This window comes from Muscardinus avellanarius (genome assembly GCF_963383645.1).
Source record: "Muscardinus avellanarius genome assembly, chromosome: 19".
Taxonomy (NCBI): Eukaryota; Metazoa; Chordata; class Mammalia; order Rodentia; family Gliridae; genus Muscardinus; species Muscardinus avellanarius.
In genome coordinates this window covers 46657887-46684991 of record NC_137805.1, presented here as the reverse complement: position 1 = coordinate 46684991, position 27105 = coordinate 46657887, and the positions used below count along the sequence as shown (strand labels likewise).

General features: G+C 45.2%; 1 protein-coding gene and 1 pseudogene across 4 annotated transcripts; both read right to left on the bottom strand.

Annotated features, from left to right (window-relative positions):
- CDK5RAP1 (CDK5RAP1 mitochondrial tRNA methylthiotransferase) lies at positions 1-25476 on the bottom strand (the record flags this gene model as incomplete). 3 transcript variants are annotated; one of them, XM_080716651.1, is made up of 13 exons in its annotated part: positions 1-81; positions 4055-4195; positions 4871-5020; positions 8761-8891; positions 11133-11188; positions 12913-13010; positions 14999-15229; positions 17347-17467; positions 20780-20990; positions 22675-22775; positions 23803-23837; positions 24538-24641; positions 25176-25476. In XM_080716651.1, 13 exons carry the CDS (start codon positions 25474-25476, stop codon positions 1-3), a joined length of 1761 nt encoding a protein of 586 aa, XP_080572777.1. The 3 variants fall into 3 exon arrangements, with proteins under 3 accessions (XP_080572777.1, XP_080572778.1, XP_080572779.1); XM_080716652.1 differs by having other exon boundaries at positions 4871-5017; XM_080716653.1 differs by lacking the exon at positions 14999-15229.
- Positions 5533-6631, bottom strand: LOC308277090 (RWD domain-containing protein 1-like; annotated as a pseudogene). The gene is made up of 3 exons: positions 6559-6631; positions 6025-6447; positions 5533-5817 (listed from the first exon to the last, which is right to left on the bottom strand). The product of its transcript is annotated as an RWD domain-containing protein 1-like (transcript).
- Positions 25477-27105: the final 1629 nt, after the last annotated feature.

The window sequence follows — 27105 nt, the reverse complement described above, 5'->3', positions numbered from 1 at the left end:
TCAGCAGTGCGCGGAGGAGCCCTTCAGGGTGGTCCTGCAGAGGGCGTGTCCTCTGAGTGTCTGAGAGCTGGCAGCAGTGATCTGAAAGAAGGCAAGGTGACCAGGACTGCACTACAGGGACTTGAATGTGAAGCCTCTAGAGGAGAGGCCACCAAAAGGAGGAGACAGGCTGGCAGAGACTGCGTGGTTCCTGCTGTATCCCAAACACTGGGGAGATGTCTGATGGAATGGCAATGTACACAGCTTAACAAGTCAAATACAGGCCTGTCCCAGAGTCACTACTCCCCTGTCTCTCTCTCTCTCTCTCTTTTTTTTTTGGTGGGTCCGGGGATGGAACCCAGAGGCATTTGACCCCCAAGCTACACCCTCTGCCCTATTTTTTATAGGGCCTCACTAAGTAGCTGAGGCTCTCGGCGAACCGCGATTCTCCAGTCTCAGCCTCCTGAATGCTGGGATTACAAGTGTGCACCACCACGCCCGGCCCCGTCTCTTAAGAGATGGCTCCTCCCCAGATCCAACCACAAGGCTCAGATGTGAGCTGCCCATCATGACCTTGCCCTCTGATGTGTATCCTGGGTGGGAAAGTTTCTCTTTCCTCTCTAATTAAGAGCTGAAGGGCTATGAGTCCCCAGGTTACCAGCAGCCACATTTCTGACCAGAGCAAATGGGTCCGTGAGTGCTTCCTCGGTACTGGCAACTATCCCAGGTGCTGGAGATGCAGATGACAGGAAAGATATCTCCTACCCTCAGAGGAACTTTCAGGAAAAGACAAGTAGTAGCAAGTACATAAACAAGAATGACTTTCGATACTGGAAAGTGCTATAGTGATCAAATGGGCTAAAGTGGTAACCAGGGATGAAAGTAAGGCAGGGAGAGCTACTGCCAAAGACAGTGTGCAGGGAAGGCCTGAGAAGGAGACGTGTGAGAGAACCTGAAGATAGAGCCTGTCCAGAAAGAGCAGCATGGACGGAGGCCCCGAGAACGGAAGCAGGCCTGAGGGACACAAGGAGGCCGCAGGCTGGAGCAGCGAGCAGCAGGTGTGCGGCTGGGACACGGCTGCGGCCACGCTCAGGGCACGCATGCCTTGCACTTCATGGGGCTCCAACGAGAAGTCCCCCAGGCTTCCGCAGAGCACACGGCCGGCGGTGGCACACTACAGGACAGCAGGGATGGACACTGAGGTGGAGCTTCTGGAGTGTTCAGCTGCTGGCAGGAGTGTCAACTAATGCAGTCACTTTGGCTACTTCTATTATGTAACACTATGAACGAGCAAATCCATGTCACGTGCCCAACAGAAATGAATATGTCCACGTACTAAGACACCTGGACATGAATATGTCCACGTACTAAGACACCTGGACATGAATATTCAAAGCAGTATCATGTGTAATAGCTCCAAACGGAAACAACCAAATGGCCATGAATGCTGCAATGCATATACTGTGGCGAGAGAAAAACAATCATTAATGATTCAAACAAGGAATCATCCGCCAGGCATGGGGGCGCACGCTTGTGATCCCAGCATTCAGGAAGCTGAGACCAGAGGATTGCAGTTCGCGGACAGCCTCAGCTACTTAGTGAGGCCCTCTGCAACTCAGTGAGACCCTGTACCTCAAAATAAAGAATAAAAAATTGGGCAGGGGGTGTAGCTCGGAGGTCGAATGCCTCTGGGTTCCATCCCCAGATCCCCCCCCCCACCAAAAAAAGGAATCATTAGGTTGAGGGAAAGAAGACAAGTACCAAAAATATATACCTTTTTTTTTTTTTTTTTCGGTACTGAGGATGGAACCCATGGGCAATCTACCTCTGAGTGACACCCTCAGCCCTATTTTTGTTGTTGTTGTTGTTGTTACTTATTTTGAAACAGGGTCTCACTGAGTTGCCAAGGGCCTCACCAGGTAGCTGAGGCTGTCCTTGGACCGCAATCCTCCTGTCTCAGCTTCCCAAATGCTGGGATTACAAACTTGCATTAACGCGCCCGGCTGATTTAATTTGACAATCGTCAAACAGGAAAAACTATGGTGTAGAAATCAGAAAAATAAACTTTACTTTTTTATTTGTATTAAACCCAAGGGCAGTCTATTGCCAAGTTACACCCCCCAGCCCTTTTAATTTTTTTTATTTTGAAACAGGGACTCTTTAAGTTACTGAGGCTGGCCTCCAACCTGCAATCTTCTTGTCTCAGCCTCCCAAGTACCAGGACTACAAGCTTACGTCACTACAACCAGCCTACATGGTTAACTTTAAAGTGTAGGGAAGGGCCTCCCAGTACTTGGGAGGCTGAGACAGGAGGATCTCTAGTTGATAGCCAGGCTCAGGTACTTACTTAGTGAGGCCCTCTGCAACTAAGTGAAACCGTGTTTTAAAATAAAGAATAAAAATAGGGCTGTAGCTTGGAGGTAGAATGTTCCCGGGTTTAATCCACGGCACTGCAAAAAACAAAAAACAAAAACAAAAACAAAAAAACCCTGGGTACTTAATAAGTTAAGAAAGATGATATAGTTCCCACTGGAACAGAAAAATTCTAGTAGTGTTCGAATTTCCAGGCCAATAAACAGAAGTTACATGCCTGGGGAAGAAGCCTTCCTCAGGTACGCCACAGGCCATGGCTCCCATCACTAAGACGAGGTGACCAGGGCAAGACAAAGGCTGAGCGCCACAGGACGGGCGAGCTGGCAGGCAAGGCCGGCAGTGGGGAAGGCGCATGCGCACCCTCCCTGGCATGCCCTCCCTCGTGCAGGCCGCACCTGCTCCCGCCCGGCGCTCAGAGCGCACCCTGCCAGCTCTGATCTGGGGAAAGTGAACATGAGAGCCAGAAAGAAAGGAAAATGGCAGACTGGCAGTACGAGAAGGGGAGCAGGGAGAAGGAAGGAAAGGAAGGCCCCAATAAAGGAGGGGGAGGAGGGACAGACAACCCCACGCCGCACCCAGGGAAGGCGCACCCAGGGAAGGCGCACACGCCGCTGCTGAGGATGCTGCATAACAAAGGCGCCCTCAACTCGCTCAAAGTCACTTAGGCTTCCTGGCCTCTCGTAGCTAGGACATACTCCAAATCCCACAAAGAACCCTTCCAGGGCAAAGAAACGATAAAAAAAAAAAAAAAACAAGAAGACATTACTTAGGAGACTAACATTTAAACCAAAGTACGAGCCGGGCATGGTGCGCTCGCTTGTAATCCCAGCACTGGGGAGGCTGAGACAGGAGGATCACCGTTCGCGGGCAGCCTCAGCTACTTAGTGAGGCTCTTTGCAATTCGGTGAGACCCTGTTTCAAAATAAAGAATAAAAAGTATGGCAGGGGGGTGTAGCTCAGAGGTAAAATCCCCCTGGATTCCATCCCTAGTACCACACCGGAAGGGAGGGAGGGAGGGAGGGAGGGAGGGAGGGAGGGAGGGAGGGAAGGAGGAGCCGGGCATAGTGGCGCACCCTTGTAATCCCAGCATTCATTCGGGAGGCAGAGACTGGAGAATCCCGGTTCACAGACAGCCTCACTCAGCTACTTAGTGAGGCCCTCTGCAACTCAGTGAGACCCTGTTTCAAAAAATAAAAAGACTTAAAAATAAAAAATTGGGGGCTGGGGATGAAGCTCAGAGGTACAATGCCCCTGGATTCCATTCCCAGTACTGCAAGAAAAAAAACAAAAACAAGGTACCCTTCCATTGTATAGGCTGAGAAGAATTTTGTTGGGTGTTTTCTTTCTTTCTTTCTTTCTTTCTTTCTTTCTTTCTTTCTTTCTTTCTTTCTTTCTTTCTTTCTTTTTGTACTGGGGATAGAGCCCAGGGCTATCTCTGAGCTATACCCCTAGCCCAATTTTATTTTTATTTTGAAACAGGCTATCTCCAGGTTCATGAGACACTACTTGCTGAGGCTGTCTTCAAACCTGCAATCCTCCTGTCTCAGCCTCCCAAGTACTGGGATTACAGGAATGTGTCACCATTCCCAATTGAAGAGATTTTTATTTGACTAAAAAATTCCTCTTGGAAAACTTTATTTCCCCAAATTCTTCAAATCAACATTCATTTCACAGTGCAAAAAAAGCCCAAAGGGCACCTCACCTTCACCAACACATAGTCCCCAGGCTGGGCTCTGACCGTGAGCCTGGGGTCAGCGGCATCCTCCATGTCTACATCAGGGAAGACCACCCTGAGGTTTCCATCATTCCGGCCACACAGGTCGGTGGCAGAGCGCTTACTGACCTGCGGAAAGAAGAAAAGCACTTATTAATCTGCCACAGTCCTAAATTCTAAAAGGGTAGAAACTGTAGCCTCTGACTCACACCTTGAAGGGTCTTCCCACAGAGCCTTCCTTGCCCAAGGAGACACTGAAATCCCAGGGTCTCCTACTGCTGTGTGGACAGGCCAGTGCACAGCACAGAGGAAAGCCCTGACCCGGTGAACGCATGGGGAGAAGTGCCTGATGCAGAGGCCACCCAGCGCTGGCCAGCAGAAGGGATGGTGAGTAACTTTAGATCCTCCTAGAAGCCAGGTGTGGTGGTAACACCTGCAATCCAGCTACTCAGGAGGCAGAGAAAGGGGGATCACAAGTTCCAGGCCAGCCCGAGCCACCGAGAGAGAGCCTGTCTCAATATAAAAAGTAAAAACAACTGGGAATGAGGTAGGTGGTGCCACACACTCGTAACCCCAGTTCTTGGGAGGCTGAATCAAGAGGGCACAGGTCTGAGACCAGCCTCAGTAACTTAGTGCAACCCTCAGAAACTTGGTGAGATTCTGTTTAAAATAAAAAATAAAATGGGCTTTGGGTGTAGCTCTGAAGTAGAGCAAACCTGAGTTCAATCACTAGTACTACCAAATAAATAAAACTAGCAACAAAATATAACATACACACATATAAACATATACATATGGCCTTACCCCCTCTACCAATACCAGCTGGTTACAACCTACATAGGACTTATTGACTTTTGAAGCTTCTTCTCGGAAGACAGTGATAAGTTCCTCCAAACGCCTTAACTTTATTTCTTCTGGGACATCATCCTTCAGCCTATGATATGCCCGTGTCTTCTACAAAAAAAAAAAACGTAGGTCAGTAAAGATTTGTAGAATCCATTCTTAGAGCATAGAAGGCGCATACTCATTTTATCTGCAAGTTACAGACACATGTACAGAGATCCAAGACTGAACCAATTTCTCTGGATCTGGGAACATTCCAAGAAAAAAAGTTACCTCTTAAGAATCACTGTGTGTGTGTGTGTGGGGGGGGGGTACTGGGGATAGAAACCAGGGGCATTCTACCTCTGAACTACACTCCCAGCCTGATTTTTTATTCTTTATTTTGAAACAGGGTCTCACTGAGTTGCAAAGGGTCTCACTAAGTAGTAGCTGAGGCTAGCTGTGAACCAGGATCCTCCTGTCTCAACCTCCCAAATGCTAGGATTACAAGGGTGAGCTACCACAACCAGCTTTTTTTTTTTTTTTTTTTTTAAGGTCAGCTTATTAAGTTCAATGATGAAATTGATCAGAAGAATATTCTCCTGAAGAATTTTTTTTTCTCTTAAGAACAAAAAAAAGGAAAATCAAACCCCTCTCAGCATAGCCACAGATGCTGTGGCAGCCAAGCCTCTGGAGATGGAGACAGTCCAGGAGCCTGTCGAGTCGCTCCCTGGGTCAGCGGGGCTGTAGTCTGGATCATCCTCATCATCCTCCAGCTCCAACTCATCCATTTCCTGGAACAAAGACTCATCTACCTCCACACTGCTTCCAGCATCGTCCAAGAACTGGATACCAGATGTCGAGATTACATGTTTCAAGCAGCTGTTTCCCACTAATTTACTCTTTCCTGCTTGTTCTTTCTCTTTCATCTGTTTTTGTTTTGTTTTGTTTTTGTTTTTGGTGGTACTGGGATTCCTAGAAGCCCTTCTACCTCCAGGCTATGCTCCCAGACCTATTTTATACTTTTTTATATTTGGAAACAGAGTCTCTTAAACCAGCCCGGCTGGCTGAGTGATCCTCTCGTTTCCGCCTCCCAAGCGCGGGGATTACAAGCGTGCGCCACCACGCCCAGAAATCTGTTTCTTTTTAATTTCCAAGAACTCTACATCAAACTTGGCCTTCCAACTTAAGAAATTCTCTATTGTTACAGGAGTGCCATGGAAGAATTTTTTCTTTGCTTCTTTTTCTATTCTTTTTAGGGTTTTTTTTCCCTAGTTTTAGCTGATCCTCTATTCCATTTAACTTTCCTTGCAAAGCTGTCACTAGAGTACAGAACTTCACTATACCAAGATTCTCTTCAACCTGAAATGCTAATAATCTAGTAACTCCTGACACATCGTTATCTTCTAGATTTTGCTGGGAGATTATTTCCTAAAGAGGCGCTTCCTCTGGGTACTCTTCCCTGTATGTAAACGTGAGGAGAGTCTGGACTGTTTCATCATTTTCTCCAGCCTCAGATGTCACAGTAATGGTGAAGCTGGGGGGATTTCCTGAGAATGCTTAGGACCTCGTCAAGTGAAGCACTACGGAAGGAGAATGTGGTATCAGGAGAGTCCATCTGTGTTCTGGAAGACTAGATTTTAGGAGGGTTGGATCAACGTGCAGTCAACCTGTGAAGGAGTCGGGGTAGACGGACACCAGAGCCTCCAGCTCCTTGCGCTGCTCTTGGCCGTGATCGGTCATCACGGCCACAGCTACCCATGGATCACCCCAACGCCCTGGCGGCGCTTGCAGCCCCACAGCTGCAGAGCAGGCACAGGTGCTGAGAACCGGGCCAGGACCGGCCTGCCAAGCAACAGCCCGCGCCGCGCTCCACCCAATCCCTCGTTCCACCTAGAATCACCTTTTTGCAAGAGTTAAATTCTAAATTTAGCACAAAAACCAGAACCTCCAAATTACTCTTGATATTTATCCTCAGGTTACACTTGGATAAACACTAAATGATTATTGGCCCATTTATACTGCTCACAGAACATGAGACAAGTGGACTTTAAAACATATGAATGAAGCTGGATGTGGTGGCACACGCTTGTAATCCCAGTGCTTGAGAGGCTGAGACAGGAGGATCGCAGCTACTTAGTGAAGCTCTCAACAACTTAGTGAGACCCTGTTTCCAAATAAAGTATAAAGTAGGTCTACCAGTATAGCCCGGACGTAGAAAAGCCCCTGGGTTCCACCCTCAGTACAACAAAAAATAAAAATAAAAAATAAAAGTAAATGAATGAGCTGGGCGTGGTGGCACACACCTGTAATCCCAGTACTTGGGAGGCAGAGACAGGGGATCAAAGTTTGAAGATAGTCTCAGCAACTAAGTAAGACTCTCAGCAACCTAGTGAGACCCTGTTCCAAAACAAAAGGTAAAGAGGGCGGGGGGATAGCTTGGAGGTACAACACCCCTGGATTCAATCCCCAGAACAACACACGCAAAAGTAAATAAATAAAAATAAAGCAAATGAATAAGTGAGATGTGGTGACACATGCCTGTATTCCCAGTGCTTGGGAGGCTGAGACAGGAAGATCACAGGTTGGAGGTCAGCCTTGGCAACTTAGTGAGGCCCTCCAAAACTCAAAATAAAAAATAAAATACAGCTAAGAGAACAGCCTGATGTAGAATGCTCCTGGATTCAATCCCTAGTATCACAAGATAGATAGATAGATAGATAGATAGTTAGATAAGAGAGGGCAGGCTGGGGATGTAGCTTGGAGGTAGAATGCCCCTGGGTTTAATCCCCATCAACGCGCGCGCGCGCACACACACACACACACACACTCCATACCAATCTATCCCTACCATAAAGAAAATGGCAGACCAAGACTCTCTTCTCTCTACAGGAAATATGCATTATTCTTTCCTTTCTTCCTAATCTCCTGCTTTGTTTCCCTGGCAATTCATGTTATAGGAAAAACTCCAAAGTAAATGTCAGTATGCCAAGAAAGCAGAAATAAGAAAATGCTGAGGGAGGTAGAGAACATGACCAGGGGCCTCTGTAAATAAACCATGTCAATAGACCAAAAAAGAAGTTCTGAGCCGGGAGTGGTGGTGCACACTTGTAATCCCAGTATTTGGGAAGCTGAGACAGGAGGATTGCAGGTTCACAGTGAGCCTCGGCTATTTAGTGAGGCCTGCTGCAACTCAGTGAGACCTTGTTTCAAAATAAAGAATAGAAAAATAGGGCTGGGTGTGTAGCTCAGAGGTAGAATGCCCCTGGGTTCCATCCCCAGTACTGCCAAAAAAAAAAAAAAAGAAGAAGAAGAAGAAGAAGAAGTTCTGCATGTTAAGAAATGATTTTAGATTTCCTGTAAGGAGAACAAGTCTCTTTCCCTCCTGATTTAATCAACCTGATTTAAAATATGTTAATACAGCTGGGCGTGGTGGCGCACTTGTAATCACCGCGCTTGGGAGGTGGAGACAGGAGGATCGCGCAGTTTCGAAGCCAGCCGCACACGCTGGCTTAGGAGACCCTGTTTCCAAATAAAAATGTAAAAATAGGTCTGGGAGTGTAGCCCGGAGGTAGAAGGGCTTCCAGGAACCCCAGTACCACAAAATAAATAAATAAATAAATAAATAAATAAATAAATAAATAAATAAAATATGTTAATACAGAGACACTAGCATGGTACTCTTTTTCACTTCAAACTGGCTGAACTGTGTCACGAGTAGACAAGAGGTAACTAGAAGAATGAAAAAGCAGCGGCAGGAGAGCCTGTGTCTTCGCAGGAACTGCCATGCCGTCTCCTCTCTGCCCAGTTGTTTACAATCGCCCCTCGCTGGTCAGGAATGACAGCGCGGTCCTCCCCATCTCAGAGCTCACCTGTCTCATGCTGTAGGCAAAGAGGAAGCCAGTGTTGTACTGAACTTCCCGCAGCAAAGACACTGTCTGCAAGTGGTCTTCCTCGGTCTCCCCACAAAAGCCAGCGATGAAATCACTGCTGAGGCTCACACCTAAGGCACAAGGACAACAGGCGCTGCCGCTTACCTTCAACAGGAACCGCGGCACTCAGGACTGCAAAGGAAGGGGGAGCAATCGAAAGGCCTCCCCAGGAAGACGCAGCCACGTCCAGTTAACACAGAACTGCACTAGGGAGCGAGGGGGGTGGGCCGGCATCTTCACCACAATTCACACCAGAGCTGGCTTCTCAGCCTACATGTCCCTCAGCACCAGAAAAGGTCATTTACTTCAGATGCCGGATTCAGAGGAACACTAGGAGTCTCCAAATGGGTCCTGCTTTACTAGTGAAAATCTTGCAGGGTCTCACACAAATATATATATTTCTTTTCTTTTTTACGGTACTGGGGATTGAACCCAGGGGGGACATTCTACCTCCAAGCTACACTCCCAGCCCCATTTTTTAGTTTTTATTTTGAAACAGGATCTCACTATGTTGCAGAGAGTCTCACAAAATTGCTGAGGCTGTCCTTCACCTGTGATCCTCCTGGCTCAGCCTCCCAAGTACTCGGATTACAGAAATGTGCCACCACACCCAACTAAAAATATATACTTCTATTTATATGTCTATATATTTTTAATTAACATAATAACTATACATATTATGGGGGTAAAATATACTTTTAAAATGTTAATAAAATGGCAGCAGCCATTTTTGTAATCCTCACGCTTGGGAGGCTGAGGCAGGAAGATCGCGCAGGTTCGAAGCCAGCCTCAGCTACTTAGTGAGGCTCTCAGCAACTTAGTGAGATGCTGTTTTCAAATAAAATATAAAACAGATCTGGGAGTACAGCCCAGAGGTAGAAAGGCTCTGTGTTCCACCCCAGCACCACCAACAACAAAAAGAAAGAAAGAAAACAGCAGCACCAACGACTAGTTACTGAATACTTACCAAGTGCTGTGCTTTACTATCCATCCTTAACTCCGTCTATTCAGTCATTCAATGACCTGATGGATGAGCTCTACTAACTCCACTTGAAGGCTGAGGAATCTACAGCCCAGAGAAGTGAAGCGACTTCTTCTACCCGGGCTCTGCACTCAGCCCAAGGCCAGCGCACCTCGCTCCACACCCTCCTGCCCGCCAAGACTAGTGAGTGTGCCTGACACCTGCACAGTAATTAAAAAACTGGGGGAAATTAAGACATTCTCAACCAAATCTAAACTGAAAGACTACAGAGAGTAGTTTTTAGGAGGAAGGGGAAGGAGAAAAGGAAATAAGGGTTAAGATAACAGGAAAGAAACTGTCTCTAAAACCTGTAGTAATAAGCTGTCATAAAACTAGTTAGAAAAAGTACATATGTTAAAAAATATCAATTGCCTCCCAAACAGAACTTAAACTGCAACTAACTTTGTCAGTTACAAGAAGGATTAAGTTCTTTCTCATATGTTCAGAAACACAAACTAAGGAAACAGGAGCTGGGGTGTAGCCCAGTGGTAAAGTCTTTGCCCAGCATACACAAGGCCCTGGGTTCAATCCCCAGAAACCACCCCTAGAAAAGAAAAGAACTCACTTTGGCCTTGAAACCACAAGCTAATCTACACCTCTGAGTGTTTCTTAGCAAGACCAAGACAAAAAATCAAGTTTGAGCCAAGTGTGGTGGTGCATGCCTATAATCCCAGTACTTGGGAGGCTGAAACAGGAGTTTGAGGACAGCCTCTGCATCTTAGCAAGACCCTCAGCAACTTAGAGACATTGATCCCACTTCAAAATAAAACATGAATGGGGCCTCTGGGTTCCACCCCCAGTACCACCAAAATAAAACATGACTGGGGGTGTAGTTCGAAGGCAGAACACACTTAGGATCAATCTCCAGCACCACAAAAATAAATAAAAATAAAAAGGGTTGGGGTGTAGTTAGGGGGTAGAATGCACCTGTGTTCAATCCCCAGTACTAAGAAAATAAACACCCAGTTTGACCTTTTTTGAACACTCTTTTCACCTTGACTGGGCAGGACGATGTGGAGCCAGGTGCACTGGCCTTGGGCTGAGTGCAGTGCTGTGCACTGCAGGACAATAGAGAAGATACCCCTTCTCTAGGCTACAGATTCCCCAGCCATAAAATGGAGTGAGCTAAGATGTGAATGAAGGTGTAAACGTAGAAGGAAAGAGAGAGAAAACAAAATGATAAGAAGCAAAAGTATTAAAATGATGTAACAAGGGACTGAGGGTTGCCTCCATCTAACCAAGACCACTGTAAACTACGGTAGATAAACATGCTCAGCATTCTTAAATGTACCTGGAATAGTCTCTCTGATATGGTGAACTAACTCCACATACGCTTCTCTTGAATATCTGTAACAGAGAAGAGAAAGAAAAAAAACCTAGGTAAACATTTTTTGTTTGTTTGTCTGCCTGCAGTACTGGGAATCTAACCCAAGCAGCCACTGAGCTACATTCCCAGCCCTGAAGTGTGTGTGTGTGTGTGTGTGTGTGTGTGAGAGAGAGAGAGAGAGAGAGAGAGAGAGAGAGAGAGAGAGAGAGAGAGCGAGCGCGCGCAAGTGTGTGTGTGTGTGGTTCTACCTCAGAGCTACATCCCCAGTAATGAGTGTGTGTGTGTGTGTGTGTGTGTGTGTGTGTGTGTGTGTGTGTCTCTACCTCAGAGCTACATCCCCAGTGCTGGTTTCAAACCTGGATCCCCCAAGTACTGGGATTATTGCAGGTGTGCACCACCACACCCAGCTCCACAAATATTTTTCTAATGAATGCTAAAAAAGTGATCCCAGTACTGGAGAGGCTGAGATAGGAGGAACGCAGGTTCGAGAAGAATCTCAGCAAGTCGTATGTGGTACTGGGATTGAATCCAGACGCTGTACCTCCAAACTACACACAGTCCTTTTTTAAACTTTTGTTTTGAAACAGGGTCTCGTTAGGTTGCTAAGAATCTTACTATAGCTGAGGCTGTCCTTGAACCTTCCATCCTCCTGTCTCAGCCTCCCAAATTACAGGTATACATCACCACACCCAGCTCCCGGCCCTTTTTTATTTTCTATTTTAAAATAGGGTCTAAGTTGCTGAAAGCCTTGCTAAGTTGCTGAGGCTGTCCTCAAAATCACAATCCTCCTGTTTCAATCTCCCAAGTACTGGAATCACAGGCGTGTGCCACTGCACCTGGCTTTTTTTCTATTATTCTTGAAAGTTAAGGGGTTAAAATTTCATAGTAATCTGGGAGTGGTGGCACTGTAATCCCAGTACTTGGGAGGCTGAGCTAGGAGAATCGTAGGATCAAGGACAGCCTCATTAGGTAGAGAGACTCTATAGTCAACTCAGTGAGACCCTGTTGCAAAATAAAAATAACAGAGGAAGCCACTGTGGTGGCGCATGCTTGTAATCCCAGTACTTGGGCGCCGAGACAGGAGGATTACAGGCTAAAGAGCAGCCTCAACAACTCAGTGAGATCCTTGTTTCAAAATAAATAAATAAATAAAATCGGGCTGTGAGTGTAGCTCAGAAGTAGAATGCCCCTGAGTTCAATCTCAAGTACCAAAAAAATTTAAAAACAGAGAATAAAACTTGACCAGGAGTGTAGCTCGGAAGTAGAATGTCTCTGGGTCCCAACAAATGTCCACATACAGCAGGAGTGGTGGCATGCACCAGGCCAGCTCCCCGAGGCCGAGACAGGAGGGGAGCAGGTTCATGAGTTACTTGGTGAACTCAGTAGGACACTGCCTCAAAATAAAACAAAAGGGCTGGGATGTCACACAGTGCTAGAGTCCTGGAGCAGCAATGCACTGGCCCTGGATTTAATTCCAGTACTGCAAGGAAGAAAATAAATACTCTCAGAGTAAGCCAGAGGCTTAATTTAAAAAATGTTAAACAATTAAAAATAAGTGACTAATCCTTATTCTGTTTATAGAGTACACAGAAATTCCAATGTGCTTAGATTTACTCATACAATAAAAATTCAGTGGCAGCCACTATGTGCACCAAACTGTGCTAGTTCCTAGCCCTACACACACTGTTCAGTCACCAAGGAAACATGGGAAGGTACGGCATGTCCCTGCCCAAGGAAGTCTGACCCCCTTCGCATGGCGTCCAACACGCGGCTGCTTCCGCTCTGGGCTGGCAGGTGGATCTGCTTACAGATGTTGTCTCTTTCATGAATTAGCTGCAGAACCTGATAAAGAGAACACACTGCAGGTCAGCCAAGCCTCACCACAGAACCTGGCAGAAAGGAATGCCACCTCGCTGCTGTTCCAACGTTTACCTTCAAGTAAATGGAATGTAGACTAAATCAAGCACACAGGTCACCCGGATCCTGAACTTGTTCAAGCTGCCCTCTGTCTGCCCCAGACATTTTACCTGAGAGTATCTCTGCTTTTGAAAGAGTAGAAAGAAGCCGAACATGGTGGCGCACACCTGTAATCCCAGTACTTGGGAGGCTGAGACAGGAGAATCACAGGTTCAAAGCCAGCCTCAACAACTTAGTGAGGTTCTCAGCAACTTAGACCTTTTTCCAAATAAAAAGTAAAACAGGGCTTGGAGTATAACCTGGAGGTAAAAGGCCCCTGAGTTCAACCCCCAGTACCACAAAGAAAGAAAGTAGAAAGAAGAAAGGATCAGATTTAAGTCACAGGCTGTTTTGGGGAAGTACTGACAAAGGACCATCAGACAAGGAAGGAGAAACTGACATTTATCTCACAAATCAATTAACCGCTTTAAAAGATACCATCAAGAAATTAAAACTAGCACTGGGTGTGTGGCAAATGCCTGTAATATTAGTACTTGGGAGGCTGAAACAGGAAGACTACAGGTTTGAGGCCAGTCTCAACAATTTAGTGAGACCCTTAGCAACTTAGTGAGACCTGTTCCAAAAATAAATAAAAGGGAGACTAAGGTGTCACTCAGAGGTACAATGGTCCTGGGTTTAAACCTGAATACCAAAAAGAAAAAAATTAAAACTAGGTCTGAGAGTGTAGCTCAGTGGTAGAATGCTTGCCTAGTACAATAAGAACCTAAGTTTAATCCCCAGTACTGCCAGAAAAAAAGAAGAAAAAAAAAGCCACGCATGGTGGTACACATTTGCAATCCCAGTACTTGAGAGGCTAAGACAGAGAGATCACAGGTTTGACAGCCGCACCAAGTATTAAGACACTCATCAACCTAGCAAGACTCTGTTTCAAAATAAAACAAAATAAGGCCGAAGATGTAGCTCAAAGATGGAATGCCCCTGGGTTATCCCCAGCACCACAAAAAAAAAAAAAAAAAAAAAAATTAAAAATACAATAAAAAAGAAAAAACTTTTAAAACTTATTAAGAAGATAAATAATCCAGGAAGGTAAAGTGAGTAGTAAGGCTAAAAGACAGACATTTCACCAAAAAAAAAAAAAAAAAAAAAAAAAATCAAAAGAAAAGTTTTACATGTGAACTACCTATTTAATGCCTGGCATTGTGCTAAGTTTGACACATTACATCTTTCACAACAACCCAAAGCAGAAGGATTTTTTTTCTTTTTTGTGTGATACTGGGTATTGAATCCAGGGATATCCACCTTCAAGCTGCACCCCCAGTCCTACTTTATTTTTATTCTGAAACATGATCTTGGTAGGTTGATGAGAGTCTCACTATCTGCTGAGGCTGTCCTAGAATCTGTGATCCCCTATCTCAGTCTCCCAAGTACTGGGATTATAGGTATGTGCCACCACGCCTGCTCAGAAGAAAGTTATTAACCCCACTTGATACACATGGATGACAAGTTAAAATATATCTTTACACACCTAGTGGAAAAGCAGTGTGCAAGCTGGGGCTTCGATCCGGGTCAACCTGAGGCTCAAGTCGGGGCATTTCCCACATCACACTGCTCCCTCCCTGTCCTCCACTTACACCACATCACTGCCGTCCACTGCCGCCTTGTAACAAACTACACAGCCCTAAGATCCCACAAGTGCTCTTCACCTCCTCTGCAGCTTCAGTCCTAGCTCCACCCCAACCTCGGTGGACTTCAAGTCCTGCCAAAGGGCCATGAGACCAGAGAGTGATACAGCACCCACCACAAGCTCCTCCAAGCAGGACTCGGGGTCCCTGCTGCATACCTGGTGAGCCCAGCCAATGGATGGCATCCTTCAGGGTACCAGAAGTTTGTCACCACCCCCTGATGATACCTACCTCATCAGGAAAATCCTTGGGGTGGGGAGAGGTAAAACGAATCCTCATTTCAGGATCTATTCTAGAAACTTGATCCAGAAGGTGAGAAAAGCGAAGCCCCCCTTGTTTGGTTTTATAGTTGGTGGTGAAGCCACGGCTGAGATTGGTAGACACTGCATTGCTGAATTGGACCTCAGAATTGTCCCGAAAGCTATTAACATTCTGACCAAGAAGTATCACTTCTTTTAGCCCCTAAAAAAGAAAAACAATGTTGGAAGCAAGATAAAAACGTGTTGAGTAGCTTCATGCCAAATGGTTAAATAAAATTAAATATGCCAAGAGCCAACTATAAATGTGTTCTGTCTCCAACTGTATGCTTCAGTCAGTATCTTATCTAAAGAACTGAACTTGAGAAAAAAAACCTTAAATAAATCAGGTGCAAAGAAAGGCCCACACCTGTAATCCCAGCTGCTCAGGAGGCTGAAGCAGGAGGATCAAAGGTTCAAGAACAGCCTCAGCAAGTAGTGAGACTCTTCATCAACCTAGGGATACCTTGTTTCAAAATAAAAATAAAAAGCCAGGTATGAGCTGGGTGTGGTGGCGCACACTTGTAATCCCTGCGCTTGGGAGGCAGAGACAGGAGAATCATGCAGGTTCAAAGCCAGCCTCAGCTGGCTTAAAGAGACCCTGTTTCCAAATAAAAAATATTAAAAAAAAAAATAGGTCTGGGAGTGTAGCCCGGAGGTAGAAGGGTTTCCAGGAACCCCAGTACCACCAAAAAAAAAAAAAAAAAAAAAAAAAAAACAGGTGTGGTGATGCACACTTGTAATTCCAGTATTTAGGAGGCTGAGACAGGATCCCAGACAGCCTCAGCTACTTGGTGAGGCCCTTTGAAACTCAGTGAGACCCTGTTTCAAAATAAAGAATAAAAAATAGGGCTGGGGGTATAGCTAGAACGTAGAATGCCCCTCTCTGTTCCATCTCTAGTACTGCAAAAAAAAAAAAAATTATATATATATATATAAAAATAATAGGGCTGTGGGTGTAGCTTAGAGGTAGAATGTCCCTGGGTTCCATCCCCAGTATCTAAATAATAAATAAATAAATAAATAGATAGTTGGGAATGTAGCACAGTGGTAAAGCACTCCCAGGTTCAATCCCCAGTACCATAAAGAGAGAATGCCTCTGTCCTGAAGGAGTTTGTGGGAAAGCTGGCAGAGGAGAAGGAGACAATTTGGGGCAGAAGTTCTCGGAGAGGCGGGGGTGGGGGCTCACTGGCTGTGAGTGGCCGGGGACCAGGGAAAGCAGCAACAGGATGGCCTGGAATGTGGAGAGAGCACATGCAAACACAGGCACATGGCTGACTCAGAACTGGCAGGAGCGTGGGCTGGGGAACGGCTCCGTGGTAGAGCACCACTTAGCACAGTGAGGCCCTAGGTTCAATCTCTAGCACAGCCAAAGAAGGATAAAAGGAAAGAAAGGCTAAGAGCCAGCAGGGGCTAGCCTGCCTGCTCCCAAAGTCCCGAGCCAAACGAGGAACGGCACAGGGAAACGTCACTGGGAGACAAGTGTCAAACTCCCACCTTCTGTAGCGCTAAAGACTCGGGCCTGGGACCAGAGAGGAAGCTCGTCAAAGGTGAAGGGACCGACACCCCACAAGAAGCAGAGAAACAGCTCCCTTCTCTGTGCTCTGTCCCTCAACGAGTGAGCTGGCTCAACGAGGAATGAGCAAAGGATGCGAGAGGTTCCAAAACAGTCCAACGTGGCATTCCTGGCTACTTTAAAAACGTTACCTCAACCTTTCCAATGGCCCTACCAGAAAGCTTAATATTCTATCTTCTTTACCAATCTTTGTTTTGAAACTGCATTTCAAAGATGGTTAAGCTGGGCATGGCCACACACACCTCTAATCCACTTGGGAGGCTGAGACAGGAGGATGGGGCCAGCCTCAGTAACTTAGCAAAGGCCTCTGCAACTTGGTGAGACCTTGTTTCAAAATAAAGAATAAAAATAGGGCTGAGGGTGTAGCTCAGAGGTAAAGTATCCAATACCACAAATCCCCAGTACCACAAGAAAAAAAAAAAAGAAGTAAAAGAAGGTGGTTGAATGACTTTAGCCGGGCACCAAGATGGAGAATGGTGCAGAGAACGCACACTGCTCTTGCCACTGCGCTGTGCTGCCTCCCGGCAAGCATGGCAGTGGATCGCCACGGTTTGTGGGCAGCAAACCAAAGATGCAGACCAGGCATTTCTTTCTGGCCTGATATGATCCTAAACTTGTGCAACTGAGTAATAGCCCAGGCTGAAAACCAGAAAGGCTGTCCTCATCCTCCTGAAACGTGCTCACAGAAGAGTCTGGGGAAGTTTCACCTGCTCAGAAAGCTTCCTCACTTCCTCCAGAATGGAGGTGATGGGCCGACTCCTCTCCCGGCCCCGCGTGAAAGGGACGATACAGTAGCTGCACATGTTGTCACAGCCCCGCATGACTGACCTGGGAAGAAAGAACCAGGGCTCGGTTAACAGAAGCAGGTGTCTTGGCAGGACCCAAGGAACTCGCTCGGGATTGTTCTCTGGCTCTGAATTCTCTTGCCTCCACACCCACACTGGACCAATCCGAGGTCTCCAAAGCACTAAAGTCAACTTTCTTTTTTGTGTAGTGGTACTACTGGGGATTGAACACAGAGGCACTCTACCTCCAAGATATACTCCCAGCCCTTTTTATTTTTTGTTTTGAAACAGTCACAATAGATTACTGAGAATTGCAAAACATTGTTGAGGCTAACCTCGAACCTGTGCTCTTCCTGTCTCAGCCTCCTAAGTGCTGATTTCAGGTATATGCCACTACACCCAGCAAACAGACACTTTTTTTTTTTTTTTTTTTTTTTGGTGGGTCTGGGGATGGAACCCAGGGGCATTGTACCTCCAAACTATACCCCCTGCCCTATTTTTTATTCTTTATTTTGAAACCGGGTCTCACTGAGTTGCAGAGGGCCTCACTAAGTAGCAAGTAGCTGAGGCTGTCCACAAACCACGGTCTTCTGGTCTCAGCCTCCTAAATGCAAGGATTATAAGCGTGCGCCACCACACCCAGCTCATAGACACTTTTTTTTTTTTTTTTTTTTTTTTTTTGGTGGTACTGGGGATGGAACTCTTCTACCTCCAGGACACACTCCCACACCTATTTTTTATATTTTATTTGGAAACAGGGTCTCTTAAGCCAGCAAGGCTGCCTTTGAATCTCACGATCCTCCTGTCTCCGCCTCCCAAGCGCGGAGATTACAAGCGTGCGCTACCACACCCGGCCAAACAGACACTTTAATCTTTAAAAGCTAGTAGCTAAGCTGGACAAGGTGACACTTGCCTGTGATCCTAATACTTGGGAGGCTGATACAGGAGGATCACAGATTCAAGGATAGCCTCAGAAACATAGCAAGACTCTCAGAAACCTATCAAGACTCTGTTTCAAAACAAAAAATAAAACAGAACTAAGGGTGTAGCTCAGAGGTGGAATACCCCTAGGTAGAATCCCCAGTATCACCAAAAAACTAATAGCTAAAGCCAAACATGGTGATGCATGCCTGTAATCCCTGTACTTGAGAGGCTGAAACAGGAGGATAACAGATTTGAGGCCAGCCTCAGCAACTTAACAAGACTAACCTCAACAACTTAACAAGATCCTGTTTCAAAATAAAAAATGGCTAGAAATGTAGCTTGGAGGTAGAATGTCCCTGGGCTCAATCCCCAACACCAGAAAAGAAAAAAAGAAAAACTAATATCTAATCATCTATGACACAACCAAACTATAAGTTGCTGAGCCTGGCCTCAAACCTGTGATCTTCCTGTCTCACCTTTCCAAATACTGGGACTATAGGCACACACTATGACCAGATACAAACCAAACTGTAACTGGTGAACAAAGAGGTTGGCCTAAGGAAGCACATTAGTGCAGGAACAGAGTGCAGACTTACCACATGTGGATTTCATACTGTTTTATTTTGGTACTGGGAATTAAACCGAGGGCACTCTACCACTGACCTGTATCACCAGACTTTTTATTTTTATTTTGGAACAGAACCTCCCTAAGTTGTTGAGGCTAACCTAAGTTGCTGAACCTGTGATGCTCCAGGATTACAGGCGTGTGCCACTGTACCCACTTTCAATTATGGGTATATTACTTGAACTCACATCCAGACCAGAAAAAAAATGTTAGAAAGTGTGTGTGTGTGAGTTGGGCGTGGTGGCGCACGCTTGTAATCCCAGCATTTGGGAGGCTGAGACAGGAGGATCGCGTTCACGGACAGCCTCAGCTACTTAGTGAGGCCTCTGCAACTCATTGAGACCCTGTTTAAAAATAAAGGCTAAAAAATTGGGCCAGGGGATGTAGCTCGGAGGTCAAATGCCTCTGGGTTCCATCCCCAGACCCACCAAAAAAAAAAAAAAAAAAAAAAATCACAAACAAAGGAAAAGGACAGGAATGATATGATAATATTTATCATTAGGTATTAGAATCATAAGTGATTCTCACTTTCTTCTTCATGTTTTCTTTTTTCTTTCTTTCTTTCTTTTTTTTTTTTGGTAGTACTAGGGACTGTACCCTGGTACCATAAGATAAATTTAGCAAGACTACAAGATCCTGTTTCAAAATAATAGGGTTTTATTTTATTTTGAAACAGGGTCTTGCTAAATTGATGAGAGTCTCACTACTTGCTAAGGCTGTCCTTGAACCTGCAATCCTCCTGTCTCCGCCTCTCAAATACTAAGATACAAGCATGTGCCACCATGCCCAGCTAGAAAAAAAAATTTTTCCTTTTTTTTTTTTTTTGTGGTACTAGGGTTCCTGAAAGCCCTTCTACCTCCGGGCTACACTCCCAGACCTATTTTTACATTTTTATTTGGAAACAGGGTCTCCTAAGCCAGCGTGCGCGGCTGGCTTCGAACCTGCGCGATCCTCCTGTCTCTGCCTCCCAAGCGCGGGGATTACAAGCGTGCGCCACCACGCCCGGCTAGAAAAAAATTTTAAATCAGAAAAGTCCAAAATATTTTAAGTGGAAGAAAAAGAGTTTAAAAAGTATACTTATACTATTATTTATGTAAAAAAAAGAAAGAGTAGGAAAAGATCCAATAAGGATAAATTAATGTATATGCAAGGAATATACACTGCTTTTGAAAAGTGAATTAGGACTAGGGATGACAGGTGTGGAGGAGTCTTACTAAATATTTTTGTATTTTGTACCATACCACGTGCAAATATTCCTTTTTATGTAATTAGTTTATTGTGTTCTTTTAAAAGTGAGAAGGAGCTGGGCATGGTGGCGCACGCTTATAATTCCAGCATTCAGGAGGCTGAGACAGGAGGATCAAGGTTCCTGGACAGCCTCAAGCTACTTAGTGAGGCCCTCCACAGCTTAGTGAGACCCTGTTTCAAAAATAAAGAAAAAAAATAGGGCAAGGGGTTTGGCTAGGTGGTCAAATGCCCCTGGGTTCAATCCCCAGACCCGCAAAAAAAATAAAATAAGTAAAATTAAATAAAATAAAAGTGAGAAGGAGCTGGGCGTGGTGGCACATGTTTGTAATCCCAGCATTTGGAGGCTGAGACATGAGGTTCATGGTTCACGGACAGCCTCAGCTACTACTTAGTGAGGCCCTTTGCAACTCAGTGAAACCCTGTTTCAAAATAAATAAAAAATAGGGCTGGGGGTGTAGCTCAGAGGTAGAATGCCCCTGGGTTCCATCCCCAGTACTGCAAAAAAGAAAAAGTGAGAAGGAAAAGAGGTTCCCTCCCTGAGCCTTGGGAGCAACTCACACAAAGGCAGAAGTGGCACTGGGGTTCATCTGCACTGGCAGGACATCAGCGTAGGTCTCTTCCAGAGAAAGAAGCACATTGGCAGCCTGCTGGCCTGACTCTGCCACAGCCAGCAGCCGGGGAAGGTCCCGATAGGCATCCGGACCAGCCAAGAGATCCACCATTTTCTCCCTGTTGAGAATCTCCTCCTTCAGTCTCTCAGCCATGCAGCCTGGAAGAGAAGAAACAAGCGCCTGATTTTAAATTCATCTGCCTGGGATCACAGCAGCAGGGATGTTGAGTGAGACGCCCATTTTAAGCTGGAAATACTGTAGGCATTAATATACTTAATGTACCAAATATCATAGCTTACACTTGGGCAAAGTTATCTAACATAAAGACTACAATAAAGTGCTGAATATCTCATGTAAAAAAAAAAAAAAATCATCTGGCCTCATGGCTTCTTCTTAGTATATTATCTCTAACTTAAATTAGAGACCAGAGCACAGAAACTTAGAGAAGTTTAGAATCATCCTTCAGATCTGACCCATAGCACTGGAACTCTCATCTTTCTGTATGAGAAAACCACAGAAAAAGGGTTCAGCAAAATTCAATTTAATGACAAGGAAAACGAAAAAAAAAAAAAAAAACCCACCTAAAATCCTTTCTTTTCCTTTTTTGTCAATTTGGGGGGTTGAACCCAAGGCCTCACACAAGCTAAGCAAGCATTCTACAACTGAGCTAAACCCCTAGCCCCTCAAAAGCCTTCCAAGACATGGACCACCTCTTCTCTCAGTTGAAAATTACTTAGCACTAAAACAAAAAAATTTGTGTGATGAACTTACTTATATACAACTACACTAGTACTTTTCTCTCCCTCTCTTTTAAACCACAATTTTTGCTAAAATTTATAGAAAGTGAGGCTAGGGATGGTGGCGCACACCTGGAATGCCAGTACTTAGGAGGCTGAGACAGGAGGATGGATCGCAGGCTCAAAGCCAGCCTCAGCAACTTAGTGAGGCCCTCCGCAACTTAGTGATATCCTATTTCAAAATAAAGAATAAAAAAGCCGGGCGTGGTGGCGCACACTTGTAATCCCCGCGCTTGGGAGGCTGAGACAGGAGGATCGCACAGGTTCGAGGCCAGCCTCAGCTACTTAGTGAGGCTCTCAGCAACTTAGTGAGACCCTGTCTCCAAATAAAATATATTTTTAAAAAAAGTCTGGGAGTATAGCCCGGAGGTAGAAAGTCTCTGGGTTCCACCCCCAGTACCACCAAAATAAAGAATAAAAAATAGGGCTGGGCTCTGGCTCTAAAGTAGACGCCCCTGGGTTCCATCCTCACTACTGGAAGAAAAAAAAAAGAAGAAGAAAAGAAAGATGATGAAACATGTTAGATAGAAATAAAATGACTAGATTATGTGCTGTCCAAACCGGTAGCTTCTAGTCGTGAGAAGCTACTGAGCAGATGAAATGTAACTAATATGACACAGAAGTGAAGTGAATTTTTTATTTCATTTTAAATGTGGCTAGTGGCTACCATATTGGTCAGTGCAGACCTGGCTCTTCACTTGGGCATGGTTCAGGAGTCCAGATGAAGGTGCCTACATCATAAACTCAGGCTGGTCCTTTAGACTCCAAACTCTACAGTATCTGTAACTCCGTGACACCATGAGCTGCAGACTCTAGAAGAATATACCACTTTCTGAGTACCTATTACTTACAGGAACTATGAAAGCCCTTTTGTAAGCTTTATCTCATTTAATCTTGCAGCCTCTGACATTAGGGACAAGAACTGCATGGCACGTAGAAGGTTTCTTCACACCCTGGGATTCCAGCCTCTAATGGAAACTCTAGCGTGTTGAACCTCTTGGAGCCCAAATCTCAAAATGGACAAAATCTGCAAATTACCGGATACCTAGAATCCCAATCTTCAGAGGCACCCGGGAGCGGGGGCGCCTCGTCTTCAGGGCTTTGAGCTGATGTAAACGGTTCCAGATGGTCTGCTCAGCCTTCTCCCTACAGAGATCAAGAGGCAAAACTGAGCCAAAACTAAACTACAGAGCAGTCTAAAGAGTAGGACGTGGTTAGAAAATAAAAACCACCTTCAATCCTTTAAACACCTACCTTCAGACCCAAGGAGTATAGGCAGGGCAGCTGAAGAAACATGACTTGCAATCACTCACTTTCCTTAAAATGACACCCATCCTGCATCTCCAAATCCTGACAAGCTTGTATTGTAAAGCCAAACTCAAAAACAATCTACTTGGCAAAGTCTTCCCTAATTCTCCTCTGTTTAGGGTTTTCTTTCCATTAACTCTCCTTCCACTTTATACTTTCCCTTATACTTAGCAATATTTTTTTAATTTGAAATTTTACTTATTTCCTATCTGATATTAGAGCAATATGTACATCTGTCTTAGTTCCCGTATTAGACCCAGCTCCCTAAAGCCAGGCTCCATGGAGGAAGGGTCCTTTATCTCCCAAAGCATAAAGCTCAGTGTCATGCAGCAAAGTTTGTCAGAATAAAAACGTTGAATTAATCAGCTGATGGTACAGCCAGTTCTAGAATTACACGCACTAGTATGCCTCGTACACAGAAAGTAAGGAGAGTGTGTTACCTATGATGAACTTCCTGTGGCCAAGTCTTTCCTAGCCACCTCTGATGGATGCTACCCGTCTCTGTTCAAAAATCCCCCACTCCCTTTAGCCGACCCTCACCCAGGCAGTTGTATGATAAATTAATACTATTAGTAGCAACAAAAAGCTCAAAAAGACTTTTGCGTTTCCTCACATATAAGATGGGTTTTATAAGAGCCCCAACCTCACAGGGTTGTTTTGAGAACTAAACTGTTAATGCACATACAGTGCTCACATGAAGTCTGACACACAGCATCTGCTCAGCAGGTGTCAGTCAGCGTATCAAAACTCTCTCCACTTCAGGGAAACTGCTGCTGGCAACCCCCCCAGGTAAGTCAGCTGCGTAGTTAGTTCTGGCATGATTACACAAGATAGTCACTCCTTAGGGAAAAAAACAAGTGCATACCTGATGGAACACGTGACAAGAAGGATCACATCAGCCTGAAAGGAAAAAAGAAAAATTATGATCTTTGAAAGTAGCCTTAAGCTGAGCGTGGTAGCATGTGCCTGTAATCCCAGTACTTGGGAGGCTAAGACAGGAGGAGCACAGGTTCAAGGACAGCCTCAGCAAGTAGTGAGATCTCATCAACCTAGCAAGACCCTGTTTCAAAATAAAAATAAAATTGAGCTGGGGGTGTAGTTCAGAGGTGGAATATCCGTGGGTTCTTTTTTTTTTTTTTTTTTTTTTTTGGTGGTACTGGGGATGGAACCCTTCCACCTCCAGGCTACACTCCCAGACCTATTTTATATTTTATTTGGAAACAGGGTCTCTTAAGCCAGTGAGGCTGGCTTCAAACCTGCGCAATCCTCCTGTCTCCGCCTCCCAAGTGCGGGGATTACAAGCGTGCGCCACCACGCTTGGCAAGCCTCAGCTCTTTAGTGAGGCCCCCACAACTTACTGAGCCCCTGTTTCCAAATAAGAAATTAAATCGGGCTTGGGGTGTAGCTCAGAGGTAGAATGCCTCTGGGTTCAATCCCCAGTACCAAAAAAAAAAAAGAAAGTAGCTAGAACAAAAGAGAATCCAGGGTACACTTCATTCAGGGAACTCTTTCAGCAGGCTGCACACTATTCCTGCAACTGCACTTAAGAACTGCACAGATGGAGTCTCACCCAGGACCAGGAAGCCCGAAATGCATGTACCTCTTGCAGGTTGCTGGTCCGCAGGTAGCCACTCTTCTGTAAGATGGACCAGGCTATCTCGGTGTCGCTCACATTCATCTGGCAGCCATACGTCTCAAGGTACACTAAAATGGAAGGAAGATTCCAAGGCAGACAGACAAGGGATCACGCATTTCAAAAGGTCTTTTCCCAAAAGCCCCAGAAAGAACGAAGGCAACTGGTATCCACTAAGTCCCCTGTTGTCTCAATCTTAAAACACCACCAACTGCCAGATGTGTCCCAAGTTAATGGCAACCTTTCAGAACAAAAAATATATACACATACCAATTATAAGCTATGTCATTTATAAAATGAGGAAAACATGTCCTGAGAATCAAGGAAATGTGGTTATAAAAAGGGAGAAAAGGGAGCCGGGTGTGGTGGCGCACGCTTGTAATCCTAGTACTTGGGAGGCTGAGACAGGAGGATCCCAGGTTCAAAGCCAGCCTCATCAATTTAGCAAGGCTCTCAACAACCTAGTGGGACTGTTTCAAAATAAGAAATAAAATCGGGATAGCAGTGTAGCTTAGAAGTAGAATGCCTCTGGGATTAATCTCCAGGCCATAAGTACTAGAAAGAAGTGGTAGGACACTAAAAGGATAAATAAAAGTAAAACTAACCTTTTCTTTGCCTTCCTAAAAGGTCATCCACCGTGAGGTAGGGGGGTGGGGCCCCTGCTTCTGGAGATGGCTTTTCTTGAGGAGCGGAAACACTTAAAAAATGCTGGAAAGTTGGTCCTGTAGTCAGCCTGGACCTGAAATCCTTCCAAACTTCATCCTCCTTCCGCTCTGAGCTGGGCCCTGCAGTGCTGGGGAGGCTGCTGTGTGCCCTGCAGTGCTTGAGCAGGAGCCAGGGCACAGAAGCCAATGGTGTCCACCTTAGAGACTTCTGTACTTGGAGAATACATTGTAAAGAATGCATGGCGCTGAACTGCCCAAAGTCTGCAAAAGAATGACAGATATCACCAGTATTTATTGAACACTATGTAGAGGTACTGCTCTGAGCACTTCAAGTACATTAATTCATTTATTCTTCATAAAAGCCCACAAAGAAGGTACTCTTAGTTGGTACCTTCAGTACAGGTGGCAGTGCACACCTGTAATCCCAGTACCTGGAGGTTGAGAAAGGAGCATCACAGATTTGAAGTCAGCAGCGCATGATAACTTAGCAAGACCCTTTTTAAAAATAAAGAATAAAATAGGGCTAGGAATGTAGCATATGGATGACACATGTCCTCGCTAGCTGGTATAAATTCCCTCCAGTGATCTGGCCAACTCCTATGACACCTCAGGTCTCTGCTTCCTCCTGAAGCTGCCCTGGCTTCCCAGGCTGGAGTCCTCCTGAGTTCCTGAAGATCTTTTCTAACTCTCCATCACAAGACTCAGGCACACTTTGTTACACTACTTACACTTCTGCCATGCTGTGTAAGCTGGGAGAATGCTGAAACCTGGGGATGCTCTCATTCATTTCTATACCCTCAGCATCCCCCAGGTCTAGAATCCTCAGCAGTTCACAGCAAGTGTGACCCATGTATAATGAGCAGAGGTAGCCCACCTTTCAAACCTCATCACCTGAGGTATTAAGCTCTGCACACATTAGGCAGGATCAATGCTAACTTACTCCTAAGTGTCAGAAAATAGCAAACTTTAAGTGTGAACTTTATTTTTTTATTTTGTATTTTTTTGGTGGTACTGGGGTGGAACCCAGAGGCTTTCTACCTCCAGGCTACACTCCCAGACCTATTTTATATTTATTTGGAAACAGGGTCTCACTAAGTTGCTGAGAGCCTCACTAAGTAGCAGGCTGGCTTCGAACCTGTGCGATCCTCCTGTCTCAGCCTCCCAAGCACGGGGATTACAAGCGTGCCCCACCACGCCTGGCCTTAAGTGTGAACTTTAAAATCACCCAGCTCTGCCCCTTAATTGCTACAGGACCTTTGGAAAATAAAATTCCTATCTCTGGATTTCCAATTCAACATCTGTAAAAGAAAAAGTAGTACCAACCCACCAGGTATGGTGACACACACATGTAATCCTAGTACTTGGGAAGACTGAGACAAGAGGATTGTGGGTTCAAGGCCAGCCTTAGGAACTTAGAAAGACCCTGTTTCTAGCTGGGCATGGTGGTGCAGGCTTGTAATCCCAGCATTTGAGAGGCTGAGACAGGAGGATCACGGTTCGAGGACAGCCTCAGCTACTTAGTAAGGCCCTCCGCAACTCAGTAAGACCCTGTTTCAAAATAAAGAATAAAAAATAGGGCAGGGGGATATAGCTCAGAGGTCGAACGCTCCTGGGTTCCATCTCCAGACCCACAAAAAAAAAAAAACTTAAAAGTATATATTATATAAATATATCTCTATATTTTATATATTTATATTTTTTTCATTTAGAAAAAATATATGATGTAATTATATGTATATAAGTAGAATGCACGGCTTCCAGTCCAGACCTCCAAACAGAAGTCCTTCCTCTCTACAGTCCGGGTGCAACCACACTTCTGGCTTTGAAACACCCAGTATATTCGTATATAAGTAGATTATAATGTTATATA